This window comes from Haemaphysalis longicornis, unplaced genomic scaffold, assembly GCF_048455015.1.
Source record: "Haemaphysalis longicornis isolate Haplotype H1 unplaced genomic scaffold, Haemaphysalis longicornis Haplotype H1 scaffold_1, whole genome shotgun sequence".
NCBI lineage: Eukaryota > Metazoa > Arthropoda > Arachnida > Ixodida > Ixodidae > Haemaphysalis > Haemaphysalis longicornis.
The window spans coordinates 285,251,120-285,269,430 of record NW_027526203.1 but is presented as its reverse complement, the minus strand read 5'-3'; the positions used below and the strand labels follow the sequence as shown (position 1 = coordinate 285,269,430).

Here is an 18,311-nt window from a genome sequence, read left to right as displayed (position 1 = left end):
GTGTCAACTGATACCATCACAAAAAAGTTCCTCTAGCGCACAGACTACGAAAACAAAACTGCTAGTTTCTTGGGGAATTGTTCTTCAGTGATACCTATTGCAATAGATATCGCTGTTGTTTCATTTTAGTGGAGGGCTGCACACTACGAAGAAGAAGAAGCTCCAGTGAAAATGAAAGTACGACATTGAGGCTGAGAGAAATGGAGGTCCGAGTTTTATTTCCGAGCATGTAAATCTGTCAATTTGTGCACTACGAAGCGCATTTTTTGTTTGCAGGTTCATGTAGTCATAAGGTTTAGGAGAATATGCAAAAGTGATGCCTCTGCTCAACATAAAATTTTTAATTGCCAGATGTCCCCATTAATTGCCTCGTTAATATATCTGGTATTTCTCGCCCTTCCAGGTGCATTTTTTTGTCTGGGGGCTTATGGGACCTAAAAATTTAAGAAAACGCACAGAAAACACTGCTTTGCTTGAAATTAAAAAATCAGGGCTGAAAAGGGTAATGTTTTTATGTCTGATTATCAGTGGCTAGATTTGCAATAGAGCTTTGATACAACTTACAATAAACCCTGGCATACTGTAGAAAACTCCGTCAATCTGACGGGCAGCTTGGCAGTGTTACGAATTGACTGTGTGACGTGGTGCACGGGCTTTGACAATGTGCAGAGCGACATTGCGCCTTGATGCCTTCCTGCATAGCATTGGTGCCGGGAGAGGAAGACACTTGCAGCACTCATGCGACTTAAAAAATACGGCGCAGCCAGAACCCTCTCTGGCATGCAAAGGCTTTCCCGAGCGGCCGTTAACAGCGGCGGCGCCCGACTCATGGCCTCTCCGGCTGTGCAAGAGTGCTTTTGTTGTGTGCGTTTCACTTTGCCGTCCTTTGGACCCCTCCTTTCCCTCCCTCTCTGCAACACAGCATACACCGGCTTCTGCGAACGCATCACGGGACCTGTGGAGAGTGTTTTGTTTACTAATACTTTTCGGTGCCATGCAAACAACACGATGAAAGGCTGTGGACCGTTCGGACTCCTGGTTATAAAAAGAGGCTTTCCACGCACCCAGGAGTGCGACTCCTGGGCTCGACTGAGAGCATGGCTCTGCCCGTTCAGATGTCATGCTGTAAGCACGCCAAGGCGCTGCTCCTGTATTGTTGCTGTTCTCTTCTTGCTATGCATTAAACAAGGTAAGTTTTGCTCTTGGCTCTCCATCATTGAAATGGAGACACAATCACGGCATTGGGACACCTTCACCAATGTAACAGCAGTCAAAACCTAACAGTAAAGCTCAAGCTACAGTTATTTGCTAACCCCAAAATTTTATACAGCTTTCTGGTTATAAACTTGAATGTCGTCACATAGGATTAAAGAAAAATTGTAAATAAATAAACTGCCATTTTTCAGAATGGCCCTTACCCATGCACTTACTGAGACAGTCACTTTTCCATTTCTCATCTGTCCAAAATAAACAGGTGCTAACTTTCTCACTCTAATACAGTACAGCATATTTATGAAATGCGTGTACATTTGCAATGATTTCCTGGCAAGCACAATATCATTTATTAGGTCATCTGCTCCCACTCAATATGGTAGCAGAGACCAGGGTTTGATCAAAAACAACTTTAGTGTAACTCAACCAGAATTTTCACATGGTCGCACTCTGCACAGTTAATGCCAACTAGCGAAACTCCTCAACTGCTACTCAATGCAACTGAACTAGAGAAACTCTCGTCCAGTCAGCACCGAGTTTGATGCTATCATGAATGAACAAAAAAGCACCCATGCGCTTGCACTTACTGAGACAGTCACTTTTCCTTGGAAGACCTGCTCCCTGTACCTCGAGCCCGGCTGATGGTTCACTCCTGATGAAAGCAAGACGAGGCTGCTCCCAATGCAGATCAGGAAATGGGCAAGGTTCCCCATCACATCCTGCAAAAGTGCCCATTACCTCCGTGAACAAATAAAGGACGACAGACTGACCAGCTCTCACAGTGCAGCAAAAACTGCATAAAGGTGTGCAGCAACTCCTGTTTAATTGCTGCGATGTGGCTAAAACTGGTATTAGTGACCTCAGAGTGGGAAAACAGTCTAGTATTCTCGAAACAGTTGCCAGACTTCTCTGTCCCCTGCATAGTGGAAACACAAGCTCTGCGCTTGACACGCACTGCACAATATATTTCCACTGGATGATATTGCGAGGCATTTTTGCCAGTTAATTATTTAAGCATGATGCAGGAACAGCTCCTGGTTTTGCCGAGGCCAAAGCTATGCTACGTTTTAGGGAGAGATATGCATTAACCCTTTCTGGTCATGTTGGACATTGCCCATACGTGCAGAACTGCACTCCCAATCAGCAGTCGGGCAAAAAATTTCACCTGCATATCAGTTGAGAGAAGAGTGTGCCTTCTGATTGTAATCACTGTAGCCGATAGTTCGGCTATTTCTCTTTTTTATGAGCAAAAACAGCACTATCCGGTTCGGATTTATATTTTTGCTGGGTGGTATCAGATGCATATAAGCAGTGCAAAAAGGTGGTAGCATGGCTACAATTTTGCCAGTGGCATTTTAAGAACAATTGGAAAATTATTTTGCTCAACATAATCACAACTTCAGCAAAGAAGAAAACGGTGTACGGAGCAGTTTTTGAGATCAACAGAAAGTTCTAGAGGTGGAAGACATTGCAAGACATACTGGCCTAAGGCAAAGCTTGGCTTCCAAATTAGGGGGGCGCTGAGAGGAGCCACACTTTGAAATAATTTGACTGAAGACTCCGTGCAGTATAAGAAATGCTGCAAAATAACTGCTGACTGTATTTACCAAGTTCTACTGTGCACATGTTTTACAGGGAAAATATATCTTAAAAGTGTACACACTTTAGAATTCGGTACAAAACGAAACTGTCACACAGCTTAATAAGACAAGATTACTAGCTTAGCTGTACACATAAGAAAAGCAGAGACACGGGACGATGCTAGATTTCAAAGGAATTATATTACATGAACATGCAAACAATATACATGAAGCACCCGCTTACCCATGCACACTAAGGGTGCCACTAAAGGTGTGCTAACACAGGCGTGCATTTTTTCTTTAATTGTGGGGGCTTCAAAGATTAAACTAAAGGGCTCCTATTAAAGGGACACTGAAGGCAACAAGCAAGTTGGTTTTAAATGAAAGTCTGGCCTTCCCATAGCTGTTTTAGTGTTGATTCAGTGCCAAAATTGCTGAGAAATTGCTAACCAAATGCTGATCAGCCGTGACCACTAAGCAAAATGTTCCCTCATGGGAGCTGTGATCAGTATTGACGCTTTGTTGAAGAATAACACTGTCCTTTTGAGGCCCCGCCCATTTCGGCGTTGAACCAACCACTCATGCATAGCTCGCATGCTTCCTCAAAAAGCGGCACCGCCACCCCAAGTCTTGGCAAGTAGTGCCATCTAGTGGCAGCCAGGAAAAACGTTGCACACACCGGACAATTTAAGCATCTCTGGTGCAGGTTGCGAGGTATAGCCAATGGCGACGGCACCTGCTTTCCCGTTTTCGCTATTGTCTCCCTTATTTTACAAAAAGCTGTGCATAATAGTGGCATACCCGTGCTCTTGGTGAGCTAATCATCAATGTAGAGCATTTTGTATTTTGACTTCAGTGTCCCTTTAATTCAAAGGCTCCTGTCAAGTTACAAACTGGTGAAGCACTCTGCTATTTTCGTGGTAAGGGCATCTGAGCATCTCTGGCAATGGTTTTCTTGTCACCCTTACCACAAAAGACAAGAGTGCTTTGCTGGTTCACCAGGCAGCAGGAGAGGCAAATCTTTGAAGCTCTTTCAATTAAAAAGAAGCAGACACTTGCATTAGCACATCTTCACTGGTACTCTTGGACAAAGAACTTGATTACCTGTGCAGGAGTGGGCTGGCATATAGTGCGTGATCGTTGTGTACTATGATAACATGTTTATAGTGCCCATGCATAAGTGGGTGCTTTAGGTATATATGTGTGTGCTCATGTAATACAATTCAGTTGAAGTCCAGTATTGTCCCAAGTCTCTTCTTTTCACCTTTGAACAGTTAAATGAGTAATTACAGTAGACTCCCGTTAAGACAAACTCGAAGGGATCATGCAAACTTATTCGTCTTATCAGAAATTCGTCTTAATAGAAGTGTGAAAGCGCAATGGGCTTTCACTTTACGCCTAGCTTGATAGACATAGCAGGTAGCTGTCCTTTCAAGGCAAGCACAAACGGTTGACTCGCTGACCCCACAAACGATAGCTGTGGTGGCGGTGGCACAGTAAGTCGTGGTGATGTGAGCTCACAAGCTCCCACTTAGGGACGGCATTGGTCAGGAGTTCCTCTGTTCGTAAATAGAAGAGTCGCCGTCGTTGTGTTCTTTTTATTTTTACTTCTCTCCTTTTTTGCGAGGCCAATGTGCGCATGACTGGCCATGGTACTCCCCACTTTTTTGTTTTCTTTTCTTTTGCTTTAAAGCCAGCTCCATGTGTGGGGGGTGACGAAGGTAGCAGCTTTATCTGCGGGTCTTTCTTTCTTGCTTCTCTGGCTCTCTCGCTCTGTAGCATGGAGATGCAGATTCGCTTCACGCTGTTGCCACATTTTCTTTTCTTCTTTTTTCTGTTGCTTTCCCTTCAGTCGTGTGAATGCCCCGCCAAGTGTAAGCAGTGGCGGTCACTACGAAAGCTCATCTTAACAGAAGAGTACGTGCGAAGCAGTTCGTTCTAAGTGGATTTTTTTTTTCCATCGGGTCCGTGGATAACCAAACAAATGTACCCATGTCGTTCAGCGTATCTGAGAATTGTGCTGCATGTCTTACTATGCTCGATACCAATCATCCCAGCTCTCTGTCATAACTGCCGCATAGTTTCCCATTGTCATCACTATTATGCAGTGGTTGGAGCTCACAAGTTGCGGGCCCACATGGTAGCCCATTTTCTCATCACTTTCAGTGTCACATGAGCCATTTGCAATCAGGTGCTACCAGTGTTCAGCCTGTAGCCTATTTTGCCAGAAAATAGAAGCCACAAAGACATGTCATGTCTGCTGCAGGAATAACTTTCCAATAAAGTTATTGCATGCACAGAAGAAAGCCGCAATAGAGATGCAGCCCATGATTGTAGCGAGCCAGAAACGTGTTCACAGCTGGCGAAAACTGAAAAGTCTCCCTCTGAGTGCAAGTCATCAAGCAAAGGCTGCATGGCTTGCAAGCAGAGAGGTTTCTGGGCCTTAAAGATGAGTCAGCCAACTTCACCAGGCAGCTCCAGGTAGATCACATGCCTGTGACCACCGAGGTGCTCAAGGTAAAAACCCATGAGCCTGCAAAAAATCAAGGCTTCTCAAGAAGCCAATTCAAAGCCGGCTGGAATGGGATCACAAGATTCCTGAAGCACGAAGGATTTTTTGCTTCATAGACGGACTGGTGTGAGGCAGAAGCAGCCGGAGGCTTTTGAGAAATTTCATTTCAGCGGCACATTTTATCAGTGCAACGCACATCATATTGGATAGCTCGGCAACACCAACCAAACACCTGTCTATTTTGATATGCCTGCCAACACCATTGCGGAGTTGACAGGGGTGAAACAAGTTGACTCCTTTTGTTGTGTTCAAGAACAAGACGCTCCCCAAGTCCGCGAACTTTCTAAGAGGTTTAAAGCACATGTCAAAGAGAAAGGTTAGATCACCACGGACCTTTCCATGCAATAGGCTGAAGTGTGCCTCAATCGAGGAAATGGCCAGGTGGGTGGCTGAACCTTGGCTTGAGATTCTGCCAACTATGCTTGTGAAGGCATTAAAGGAACACTAAAGGCTGAATGAAATGCTGTTTTAACTGAAAAATCATACGTTTTGTAGCACTCTCAGCTTTTGTTCGACGAGCAATGAAGCGGGCTTTTTTCTCTTCCGTTTCCCTTTCATTTTTTCGTGACGTAGCCATTGCGTAACAAAGTGAGAGCAAGGCACCGGTGCGGTCTAGGCACTTTCATGATGGCAAAGGTATCTTATACGTCTGCAAGCCATGGCCGACGCCGACAACGATTATCTGGCCAAGGGGGCTGGCGCGGACTTTTCCGGTTTGCTCCCAACGAAATGAGAAATGCTTTTTGACACACCGGTGATGCCCATGGCAACAAAACTGCATCAGCCACTACCCAAGGCCACACAGCTGTGAGGCGATACATGAAACGGGTACGCTGTGTGAGCTTTTTCCGACGCCAATCTAGCGAGCTCCCGCATACTGGCGCCTTCCCAGAACGATAAACAGTGCATCAGTGAAATGCAATCGGTTGCATCCGCGCTCTCTGCTTCGTGCACTCAAACTTAATAAGCTGACAGTGAAGACGTCTTTTTGTATGCTCCTTGAATAAACCGCCGGTCACGTCTTTCGGCCTGCTAACATTACAATTGAGGAGTCCTGCCCCGCTCCCCCGGGCCCAAGCCTAGAGCTATGCAACATTTACAGATTACCAACAGCGGCTTGTGGCCAATGGAGGAGCACAAGGAGCACCCCTTTACCTTTCACGGGCAATAAGGTTCAAACCGGGCACGGGCATGCTTTACCAGTAGCAACATCCATGCATGGAGAACGGAAGATTAAAAGCTCAGGCGGGTCGCTTAAGCATCTTGTTTCTTTTGGCAACTTCTTGTCAGGGTTATTGCTTGCAAAAGCTCAGGCGTTCCCCGTCATAGATTATTGACTTCGTAAAGTACGCGTCTTTTCCAAAACGAAACTGAAAACATGATGGCCAACCCTGAAGCGTGAAAGAAGCAGCCTGCCTCCCTTACGCTTCAGTTGTAGTCAGGAGTCTGTGCTTTTTAAATAAGATGAGCCTATGTAAAGGGTTGATTTACATTTATTTCACGTTCTCAACCACCTAAGAACTGTTCATGTCAGAAAAACATTTATAGATGCTTCTCTAATGATCTCTCGCCAATCACAACTTTCGTGACGTCACGAACCGCAGTACCCGAAAGGATACGGGACGTCGACACCCGTTTTCACCCCTCTGGGATTTTCCGCTTTATTAAACAACTGCTGGTCGCGAGAATGGTGTATTTAGATTCTTGGCGTTGTTATCTATCGATAACAGCCAACTTGTTTTTACCCTTTAATCTCTAATGCTACAAAAAACACCAAGACAAGATTTTGTCAGGGAGTGAGAACGAGTTGTCCAAAGACAACAACAGTGAATAAACACCTTGTGTCCAGCTAAAAATATAAAAATGTTTGCCCTTTTTTTTTTCGTTCATGAAAATCACAGGGCCGTTAAAATTAGGAGTGGGAGTTCTGGTTCCTGCCCAGTCACGGAAATATGGTTTGCAATAGATTTGGGGCACGCAGCTTTTTCTATTATTTTCTCCCTTTTTTTTTTTTGCAGAAGTCAATGTGGGTCGAAATCGGGTAAACAAGGTGCAACCAGGGTTTACACAGCACAATTTTTCCTTCGTGAAGTGCAAGAAGGACCAAAAAGAATGCTAACCGGTAAGGTACTCAGACGGTAAGCTATACTTGACCGAAAAGAATCAGGTTCTATCATGTGTGATGAAAAGAACGAAAGCACACAAGGAGTATATGAGACTAACACCACATTAAAATGAGTTGCGCTTGAAAAAACCACAACACAGCTGAACTATAAAAAAGAAGACACATTTTTATAAGCAATGCTGCAATGTCAAGATGTCTAGCCTCAATTCTGGGCCCCTTTGGGCATACTGGCAATGTTGTAACTTCTGTTTGTCTATGATTAATAATGGCTTCACAAGCTGAAAATGATGAAACAACATGCATCGAACCTATTAGAGCCGACAAAAGTTCTCTACCGGAATACTGAAAACCCGTGTCCCTGTAGACAGCTCCGTGCAAAAAGTAAAACTGTGCTCAGCACAAGCACCAACAAGAAACAGAGTTGAACCACGAAATGCCCTAAAAGGGATGTGGTATGCAACCTCGCATGAACACTCTTTGAACAGGGCCATACTGCTCGGTCCTCGGCATGAACAGATAAGTAAAAGAAAGCGATGAAACTTTTGTGTGTGTTCGCAGCTGTCGAGACCCCAGCTTGAGCTGGGCCCTGAGCCCTGTTTATTGATGATAGAAATGTACACTGATTAAATACCACGAAAAGGAATGAGCACCCCCAATGCTCTCTTTTTACCCTTTGTTCTTCCTTCTCACTGTTGCTCTATTTTTACATTTTTTATTTAATTTTTACAATAGTCAATCAAAATTTTGGTACTAAATTTAAAATTTGAAGTATTTTTTGGAGAATCATATTTGACTAATCAAAAGATTTCACATACTCATGCACGACAAATATTTCATGCACAATATATCGCACTTCCCACTAGTACTACAAACAGTGAGAAATAAAGAAAGCCTAAGCACTAAAGTGTGCCAAAATATTGCACCTCACAGATAATAATTCAGGGCAACAATGGAATTTCATTAAGATAAATGAACCACGCGATATGTTACCCTATCAACCCATATCTTTAAATTTGTGCGTGCATGTTCAAATTTCCTTTTCATGTTTCAATTATTGCCACACGTACAAATAGAGCCCACTACCAAAAGTGGACAGTAAGAACTCTTGACCTCTGGAGTTGAATGAAAACATAGCCACATAGAAAGATTTTTGCGAACGAAGTGACAAGCGTAACTGAGTAGTTTACAGTGAACTAGTGGAGCGGGCGTCAGGGACCACCTGTCGCCCGCACTACACAATACACTGCTGCCGGGCCCCTTTGTCACTGTCGCTCTTTGCTGTCACTCGCGTGCGGGCTACTTTTGGCCGGCCAGAAGCGAGTAACAGTGACGGAGGGGCCCGGCAGCAGTGTATTGTGTAGTGTGGGCGACAGGGGGTCCCTGACGCCCGCTCCACTAGTTCACTGTAAACTACTGAGCTACGCTTGTCACTTCGATCGCAAAAATCTTTCGATGTGGCTACCCGTTTGTGCTGACATTCTATTTCAAAGCAAGCCAGCAAGTAGAGCTCAAGTAAAACCACAGCTTTCCATAGTACGTACATTAAACTGCAAAAGCAAAAGTTGAAGGTAACTGCAGAGCCAACTTGCATAGGATTTGTTGCTATCATAAGAAAAAGCTTCCAGCTAGTGGACAAGGTGAGCCAGAATTATGGGTTAGGTCTTGACCATTTTTTCGGACAAAAGTAAAACCTGCAAAGTTTAGTAGCAATTTAAGTTACACCATGTCTTATAACCAGAAAAGCTATTAGTACACTTTAACTTCCATAAATAAGAGCAATAAAAAACAACAAAATTGCTTTTCACGTTGCAGATACCTCCTGTTACGAAAGGACAAGCCAGAGACCCGTTGTCATTGCTGCCTGCAATGGGGGTGACAGTCTTAATGCCAGAGCTAGTATTTACATGATGATAATTATTGCGCTGTCCACTTGAATTTCCTGTTTATTTCACAATTAACACTTCCAATTGTTTCTGTGCATAGATCTTTGGTTTGTATCTGCAGTTCCCAAAACAGAACCTGGTAAATTTAGGTTCACAGCTTTCTCAATTTGGCAACTTTTGACATCTATTACAATTAAATGCATAACCTAAAACTGTGTCTCTGGTATTCCAAAAATGGCAACTGTTTTTTTTTTTAAATGCAACCAATTGTATTCAATGTGATTCATTACTCAAAACTTTGATCTGTAATGTATTTCCTACGGGGTGCGCCAGAAGAAAACACACTAGAGTGTCCTCTTAAGCATATGAACTGATCTCAGATCACTAAAATGTCACATGTCTTACGCAAGATGAAATTGTGTTAACAGGGAATACTCGGGATTACAATAAAAAATTAACGCAGCTGGGATGGGATCAGAGTAGACAAAAAAAAGAAAAGTGGAGCACCTACCAGGAGGGATTTTGAGAGTGCGACTGCCGTGGCCCCAGACAGGACGCAGCAGAGGAACAGGAGGCCATTCATCATGAGGGCGCTGAAGTTGCCCAAGATGAACAGCGTCTCGTCGGTTGTGCCCAGGAAGCCCCACGAGGCTCCCGAGTACGCTGGGTTGCAGTACTCCAGCATCATCTGGATGCACATCACATTCAGTCCCTGCGATGAAGAGGCACCACCACTGATTAACCAAAAGGCTTCATCATCCCCAACAAACACAACTGTACCCCCTCCCTCCCCCTGGCGCACTTGAATGTGCTGCCCACTGCGCCCACACCTCCCACATTAGATGTTTTATGTTAGGGCCCGTCTTTTGTGTGAGAGGCCAAACTACAAAAACACTGAATGGCTTCACACCCCATCTCCTCGCCAAAATCAAAGATGTGGAGGCAACAAACCTCCGCATCTACCAGCCCCTAGGAAACCCTCATCCCTTCTTATGCAGATTTCTATGAGGTGTGTGCAACTATGACAGCACAATACAACTGCATAGAAACAAATTCAGGGCTACACAAACCTTGTTTCATATCCTTTGTTTCTATTGCCTGTGCTGTTTGCCACACAATAAACTACTAACTAGGCCTTGGAATCATGCTGGCATAATTGTAATTGTAGGAGTAATACTAAATATTAGTAATAGTAGCACAAACAATCTCACTCTAACCTTTCTTGCCCCTAACCGTGGTTATGCCAGGAAAGGAGAAGGCTAACCCAGCCTATCAAACAGGCACTGAAGAGACAACAAACAAACAAACAAACAAAAAACAACTTCGAAAGCAAGAGCCTAGGCCTGTAAGAGCTGAAGATGATGCATAACATAAGAATTTTTTTCCCAAAATTAAGATCAGCTAAACGCATCTTGTTTTTTCTTATTAGCACGGACCCGAAAGGAAGACGTCTACCTACGAAAACAAAACTTTTTGCCCCCAACCTCAAACTAACTCAAGGTACTGGCACACCTAACTCCCTCCGTCTCTCCATACCCATAGGTCAATGAAACATCAGAAACATGCCACTCCAGCGAAACTAGTTCTTTAATTGTTTTAACAAGGGAAATGAAATAAAAAGTGCGCACAGCTGGCAACGATGTACAACCCAGCTATGAAAACTGATTTCAAAGAAGAATAAAAAGATTATGCCTTTGCAAGTTACTATACCAAATCCAAAGGGTCAAGTGCTACTAACAAGCAACATATATGTGAGTGTGAACATAGAATTCTAGGCAAATGTGTTTTACCCCATTCATGCAAAATAAAGACTCATTTGCAGTAAACATATTTCAAAGTATGCAAAGCACATTTGCAAATATAACCTCTACAGAGATACATTTCTAGTGCTTCACTGCACCATACAAATTCCACACTATTCCTGTCTGTCTCCAGCAGCTGCAGGCACCAGACATTGAGAGACCAATTCCGAGCCTAGCTCAGATCTGTTTTCACTACTTCTCACAGTTCACAGTAACACGACAGCTTATCCCCTTATTTGAAAAAACAGAGCAATGTTCAGGCTGCCATCATAACTGAGCCCCCCTCTGAAGCGCATGTTATTTGGTTAACTGACTTGGGGGAAAAACCGAAGAAAAGCAGAGGAAGACGGTGGCATTCAGTCTTTTTCTCCCACATTGACCACCTGGTCCAGATTTACCCCCAACTTCGTCACACACAAACTTTTATGCCAGAAGTGATTAAATTATTGGAAACAGATGTGTGATGCTTCAAATCCATTTCCACAACCACTTCACAATTTGAAACAACTGGTGCCACACAAAATGCCACTTTGTCTGGTTCCTTACAGTAGACTTAGCAGTACAGTAGTTCCTTTTTTGGCTCCTTACAGTAGACTAAAGCAAGGTAGTAAAGTTGCACTACTTAGCTTTAGATTTACGGTTATAAACAAAACATTGTGAAATTGCTTGAACTCTCCAGTTATCAAAGGGGAAAACCTGAACTCACATGACTGTAAATCATTTTATATATTGAGAACTACATTGCAAACTAAATGTTGTTACACGTAAAAATCTGGCATATTAGATTTTCATGTAATTGACACAAATTATTTACATTGTAACAAAATGTTTTTAAGAAGTACTGCACCAAATTAGGAGCCAGCACAAAAAAAAAAGGGGGTCCTTAGCAAAAAGAGAAATTTGCGACCATACTTTCACAGAATTGCAAATCTGAAAATTCTACAATATAGATTGGAGCCTAGTGTAAAAAAAATCATAGTTCTGCTCAGTTGTATTGTTACAGGAAACGCTGATCGATTGATTGATTGATTGTAGGGTTTAACACGCCGACGCAACGCAGGCGATGAGGGCGCCGTAGTGGAGGGCTCCAGGTTAATTTTGACCACCTGGGGATCTTTAACGTGCGCCGAAATCTCGTACACACGGGCATTTTTGCTTTTTGCCTCCATCAGAAAAGCAACCGCCGCAGCCGGGAATCGAACCCGCGACCTCGTGCTCAGCAGCGCAACGCCTTAGCCACTGAGCCACCGCGGCGGGTTGTTACAGGAAACGCCTTGGTCACCCTGTGAAAAACTTCGCAGGGGTGAAACAAGGCCACACTTTTGAGAGTTCTGCAGGAAATGTTTGCTATCTGCTGAAAAAACAAAAACACGCCAGAAAAGCAAAAGCACTAGCACTCAAAAAATTTTCACTAGTCACCTTGAGGCAACAGTTGTAAGTGCAACGCAAGAACTTCAGCAACAATTTTAGGCTTATGTTTGGTTCACCAAAGCCTCCTGGGGCTATACCTTACTAACAGAAAAAAAAACAAAAAAAAAAAAACACACCCTTGTCCTCATTTACAGGAGGCACACATTATCACAACGCAAAGGATAAAACAATTTACACATTCAAGCAGGAAGTGACACTACAGGTTGCTCTGTGATCAGGCAGTGGTGCAAATATAATCTAAGCAGCCCTCAATGCTAATGTTATAAAAAAGCGCACGAAAAGCCCCCTAAAGGATCTATCTTTTAATTAAAAATTGTATAAATCACGGCTCTAATTTAATGAAAAAATCTTCTAGTTTTTTCCGTCGTGATATGTGCTTACTCTAATTTGATGTCCGGTAATTCAAATGGAATTTCAGGTGAATCGTACTTTTTTTCAGCTCCTACAACAATTTTTAGGGAAGAAAATGATTTATGCCATTAAGTCCAGTCATAAATTACGAGGCCCAGAAGGTGGCGAATAAACAGAATAGGGATGAATTTTGCTTCAGCGTGGCTGGAATGATGCATGGAGTGACACATTAATAGCTCAAATAAATATGTTTGACTTCTGTCTGGCCAGACTGCCGCTCAAGGCTACAAAAATAAGTTACAAGTGAATCGGCTACAATTGATCAACAGCATTTGACAGTTGTATGTTTGATGGTTACATAAATAGCACGGCATGCCTTATTGCTCTCAAAAAAAAAAGGCTTCACCTGGGCCCAGCCTGGGAAAGGGGGAGATAGGTGCCATCTGGCAGGCCGGGTTTCCATTAGGCACGATCCTATGTAGTGCTCTAGCACAGAGGTCCAGTGAATGTGGTGGAAGGTCATATTTCATTGATTTGATTGATTTGAGGGTTTAACGCGCCGACGCAACGCAGGCAATTAGGCGTGCCATAGTGGAGGGCTCCGGATTAATTTTGACCACCTGGGGATCTTTAACATGCACCGAAATCTCGTACACACAGGCGTTTTTGCTTTTCGCCTCCATCAAAAAAGCGGCCACCGCAGCCGGGAATCGAACCCGCGACCTCGTGCTCAGCAGCGCAACGCCTTAGCCCCAAAGCCTTAAACCCAGAGTTTTTTGTTTGTTGTGGTAAGAATATAATTTTAGCAACCTACTGAAATTTAATGTCCAGCCTCTGTTGTTACCTTTATTTTTATTTTTCCCACGGTGGAAAGTTAAGTGCCGCTTTCGTAGATACCATGCACAACAGCTTGGGTTAAGCGATTTTTTTTTATTTGTTATTTCCACTGGCTGAGCTTTTCTGAGAAGTTGACATCACAAAGTTAACCTTAACAGGAATGTACCATATTTTCTGACTGACTGTGCATTGAGAGTGTCGATCAAAAAGCCTGTATGACCAGCCGTGGTGGTTCAATGGCTAAAGTGTTGGGCTGCTGAGCCCAAGGATGGGGTTAAAAGATGGAAGCAAAAGGTTCCCACATGGTTGAAATTAATATGGATCACTGTTTTATTGGTTCATTATGGGGTGTAATGCGCTGAAACTACTCAGGTTATGAGGCACATCGTAGTGGAGGGCTCCAGATACTGCTCAAATACTGAACGCAAATACTGCTCGCACTTGCACTGTGTTCATCTGCAAGTGATCAAACAATGCCACTCAGTGGGAGCATACAGGCTTTCAAATTTGGCGGGTTTTATGCACCAAAGCTACACCTGTGCCATGAGGTGCACCACAGTGGAGGGTTACCAGCCACGATAGCTCAGTGGCTAAGGCATTGTGCTGCTGGGACGTAGGTGTAATTTCCGGCTGTGGCAGCCGCTTTTTTTGATGGAGGCGGAAAGCAAGAATGCTCATGTGTTTAAGATATTGGTGCACGTTAAAGATCCCCAGGTGGTGAAAATTAATCTGGAGGCCTCCACTACGACGTGCCTCATAACCCGAGTAGTTTCAGCGCATTACACCCCATAATCAACCAATAAAACAGTGATCCAGATTACTTTCAACCATGTGGGAATCTTTTGCCTCCATCTTTTACCCCCATCCTTGGGCTCAGCAGCCCAACACTTAAGCCATTGAGCCACCACGGCTGGTTATACAGGCTTTTTGATCGACACTCTCAATGCACAGTCAATCAGAAAATATGGTACATTCCTGTTAAGGTTAACTTTGTGATGTCAACTTCTCAGAAAAGCTCAGCCAGTGGAAATAACAAATAAAAAAAAATCGCTTAACCCAAGCTGTTGTGCATGGTATCTACGAAAGCGGCACTTAAATTTCCACCGTGGGAAAAATAAAAATAAAGGAAACAACAGAGGATGGGCATGAAATTCCAGTAGGTTGCTAAAATTATCTTCTTACCACAACGAACAAAAACCTGTGCTAAACCCCTTTTTGTTCTCACTGTACAGGGGGGGATTAAAAGAAATGTGAACAACGGAGCGCACAGCCTCCCACGCATGCTGAACCACCAGGCTGCAGCGAGTAAACTGCACGTATACACACTTCTTCGAGAGCATTTAAGAGTGGCCAACATTAATGGGAAATGCTAGATCAAGAAGCGTCGCCGGTCGTTTATTTTGCGATGCCTTTTCACGCTGCGTCACCACTGAGCAGTAGCAGTAGTACCACCTTTATTGGTAAGGAGGGTGAAAGGCCTGTTTGGGGAAGAGGAAGGGGAGTAGGGGAGGGGAATGCGGCATACTTTACAAGGCCATGGCAGCTTTGCAGGGACCAGAGTAGACCCCAGCTACACTGCCCGTGCTAGGCAACTTTTTACGGAAAACTGCCCTGCCTTGTGCAGTAGAGGTTTCTCCATAGTATGATAGCCTGCTAATGTGCTTGTAGGCGCGTGGAAAGCACTGAGCGGGATGACCGTTGAAGGGTACCATGCTAGCTGCAATCAGCCTCCTGTGCGCTTGACTCCCGAATTAGAGAACAGGATGCTCAATGGCGACAGAGCATAAAAAGACACCTCAAAATAAATGACCGGCGTCGCTTCTTTATCAAGCATTTACACTCTCAAACGCTCAGAAAGAACTACGCATGCGCGCAGTTTACTGACAGTGCAGCCAGACGGTGAGGCATGCGGCGGACCTGTGTGCTCCATTGTTCGTTTTTTTAATGCAGAGCATTTTTAAATGCAGCGCATTTCTTAGCCTCGCCTGTTCCTGCGTCGGACGGTGTCAACAATTTCGCGTCCGCAGCAGGTGCGCCTCTCCTTCCATCCTCTCTCTCAACAGCAGCTGGCGAGCGCATGCGTCGTAGTCAGCCCGTTCGCTCCGTCGCGGTCTCGGTCTAACAGGTGCGTGATAGTAGCGCGGTGGGTCGTGGAAGGGCGCGCGCTGCTTGCGCATGCGCGCTCTGCCCCCCGTACTGCTCTCCCTCTACGGCGCGCGCTGCAAATATAGCGGCTAGCGGTCGCTCGTGTTTCAGTCACTGCGTTGCTCCTTTCTTCCTTGGTTGACGCTCGTGCCCACGTTTACTCGTGTCTGCTACTCCAGCATCACGGAAGAAGCGATGGAAGCAACACTGCCTTCAATCAGTACTGAGGCCCCAATGCTCTGCATTTACTCGTGTTCCCCTTGCGGGAAGGCACGGGAATTTTTTTTAAAATCTTTCCTGCAGATCAGTGTTCGGTCACTGCAACAATAACATATTTCTAATTTCGGAAATGCATTCTAGTTACATTCGCATTCAGCGTAACGGAAGTCTACTGTACCAGGGTGAACCGCACACAAGGAACTTACATAACGGTATAAAAACGACAGGTACAAAAACAAGCCCACAGAAATGCAGGACTCCAAGTAAGTTGGGACCGGCAGGTTTTAGTGAGACCGCGGTACGTAGGGGCCGGACGTCCAGCCAGCTGAGCGCGCGGGCCTTGGGCGTCGCCAGCACCAAGCTCCGCGTGCAGCCGTGGCACGCGCACAACCCGGCGCCAAAAATCACTCGCCCAATACACCGACGGAACCAGTAAGAGCACAGCTCATGTCTCTAAACATTACCTGTGAATTAGCAAAACAAATAACGTTCACTCCCATTGACGATCTACATAACCAATAGCCTCTAAAATTGGCTACGGAGGTTGAGCTTCATCCTGCCCATATTAGGGAGCGTACCGTCGACAGGCAAAGTAACAGTGTCCAATCTTTCTGCAAACATATTCATGAAATCATAAGTTACGGAGCAAGGATACTTCGTGTACATAACACAGCTCATCATCATACTACTGGCTGCACCCAAGCTACCGCCCCGGGGCGGAAAATATTTTGCAGTGTTACAAATGGCTTGAATGGTTACTTAAGACGGCAAGGAGTACACCTGCATCAAAGCCAACAGCACAGCTCCGTAAAATAAATAAATAAAAATGTGATTACCATTTCTATAAGCTTAAGCACCCCAATGAGGCTGAAGCAGTAGCGGTAGTTTAGACCCAACATAGACTGCAATGCTGCGTTCCCGTTGGATGTGACGGGAAGAAGCGGCTTGTTGCTGCTATCCATTGTCGTTATCTAAGCTTCGCCGTCTGGTACTGTGGTCCACATATTTCATGCCTGTTGCAGGCTAACACGACATCCCACGCCGCAACAGCACGGGAAGCACACGACGTTCAGGCGCCAGAAGATCAGATGAAAGTGGTCCGATTGGCGTTTTCTTCGGAAGGAATTCGTGCTTCCGTTCGCTGCAGCGACGTAGTAAAGGAATTCATGATTAAGTTCCTGCCTGCGCGTGACAAACGCCGCGTAGGCGACGGGCGAAACCAAGAAAGTAATCAATCTAGGCGCACCGATGTACTGACATTCACTGCAAAAAACTCACGCAGCTCGCAAAGACGTCGAAATAACGATGCTTACTGGCGACGTGTAAATAGTTCTGTTGACGTCGTCATTCGAAATACCTGAAATAGCTGTTATTTGTTAGAGAGAAGGAAGGTATGCCTGGAATAACGGTGTTTGTCATTTTCCGATATTTTTCAATCTCTCCTTGTTTAGTTTTTTTTAATCCGTAGTGGCGCTTCCCACGCCGAACGAATACGTCGTCTGCTAGAGAGAACTGCCATGCACCTAAAAAATTGTTCCGGGTACAGTGTTATCTGCGACAATCATTTGAGCCGTCCAGTACGCGTATCCGTGCTTTCCGTGCTCATTTTAGAGCGACATCTGTCAGTAGTTTGTTGGGGGTAGTTTTCTCTCGGCGGCAGCTGGGGAACGCGTGTTCGTCGCTGGCGTATCGGCGCATGTGCCGCCGAAGGCGAATAGATGCCCCCTGCAAATCATGCTAATGCGTTGCTGCAGTCATTGCTGCCCTACAGTCCCTTCTTATGCTTTCCCGCAATGAGCCCCTACTTGTGGAGGAAGCCTTTGCAAGTGACCAGGCCCCGTTATTTCATGGCAGAGCTTAATATGGCTGGGGTTCTCTGCATTTTTCCTGGGGGTGCGCAAGACGCTTTGCGGCAAAGCCAACTTTATCGGGAATGCTCACCGGAAAACGGCTGTAACCAATACGACTCTGTCGTTACGCCAAGTTCCATTTGCTTGCCGTGATTAATTTAGTCACAGTGCAGTTGTAATTGTTACATAGGGCATCAATAGATGCCCATGTATTGGCATTAGGGAGGGATATTCATAGCCCCGTGTTTGTCTTCTAGGACAAAACGCTAAGCTTTCCAAGTTTCGTTACCTAATCACAAAGTCA

At 44.8% G+C, this 18,311-nt stretch overlaps 1 protein-coding gene across 1 annotated transcript in view; it reads right to left on the bottom strand.

Moving 5' to 3' along the window:
* The window catches only part of LOC144147077 (uncharacterized), a 62,333-nt gene extending 44,867 nt beyond the window's left edge, over positions 1–17,466 (bottom strand). Inside the window, exons 1-3 of the mRNA XM_077679122.1 lie at positions 16,994–17,466; positions 9,884–10,084; positions 1,800–1,931 (exon numbers count right to left, since the gene is read on the bottom strand). Coding sequence (XP_077535248.1) covers positions 1,800–1,931; positions 9,884–10,084; positions 16,994–17,119 — 459 coding nt within the window. The 5' untranslated portion in view covers positions 17,120–17,466. The remainder of the gene's footprint in view (positions 1–1,799; positions 1,932–9,883; positions 10,085–16,993) is intronic.
* Positions 17,467–18,311: the final 845 nt, after the last annotated feature.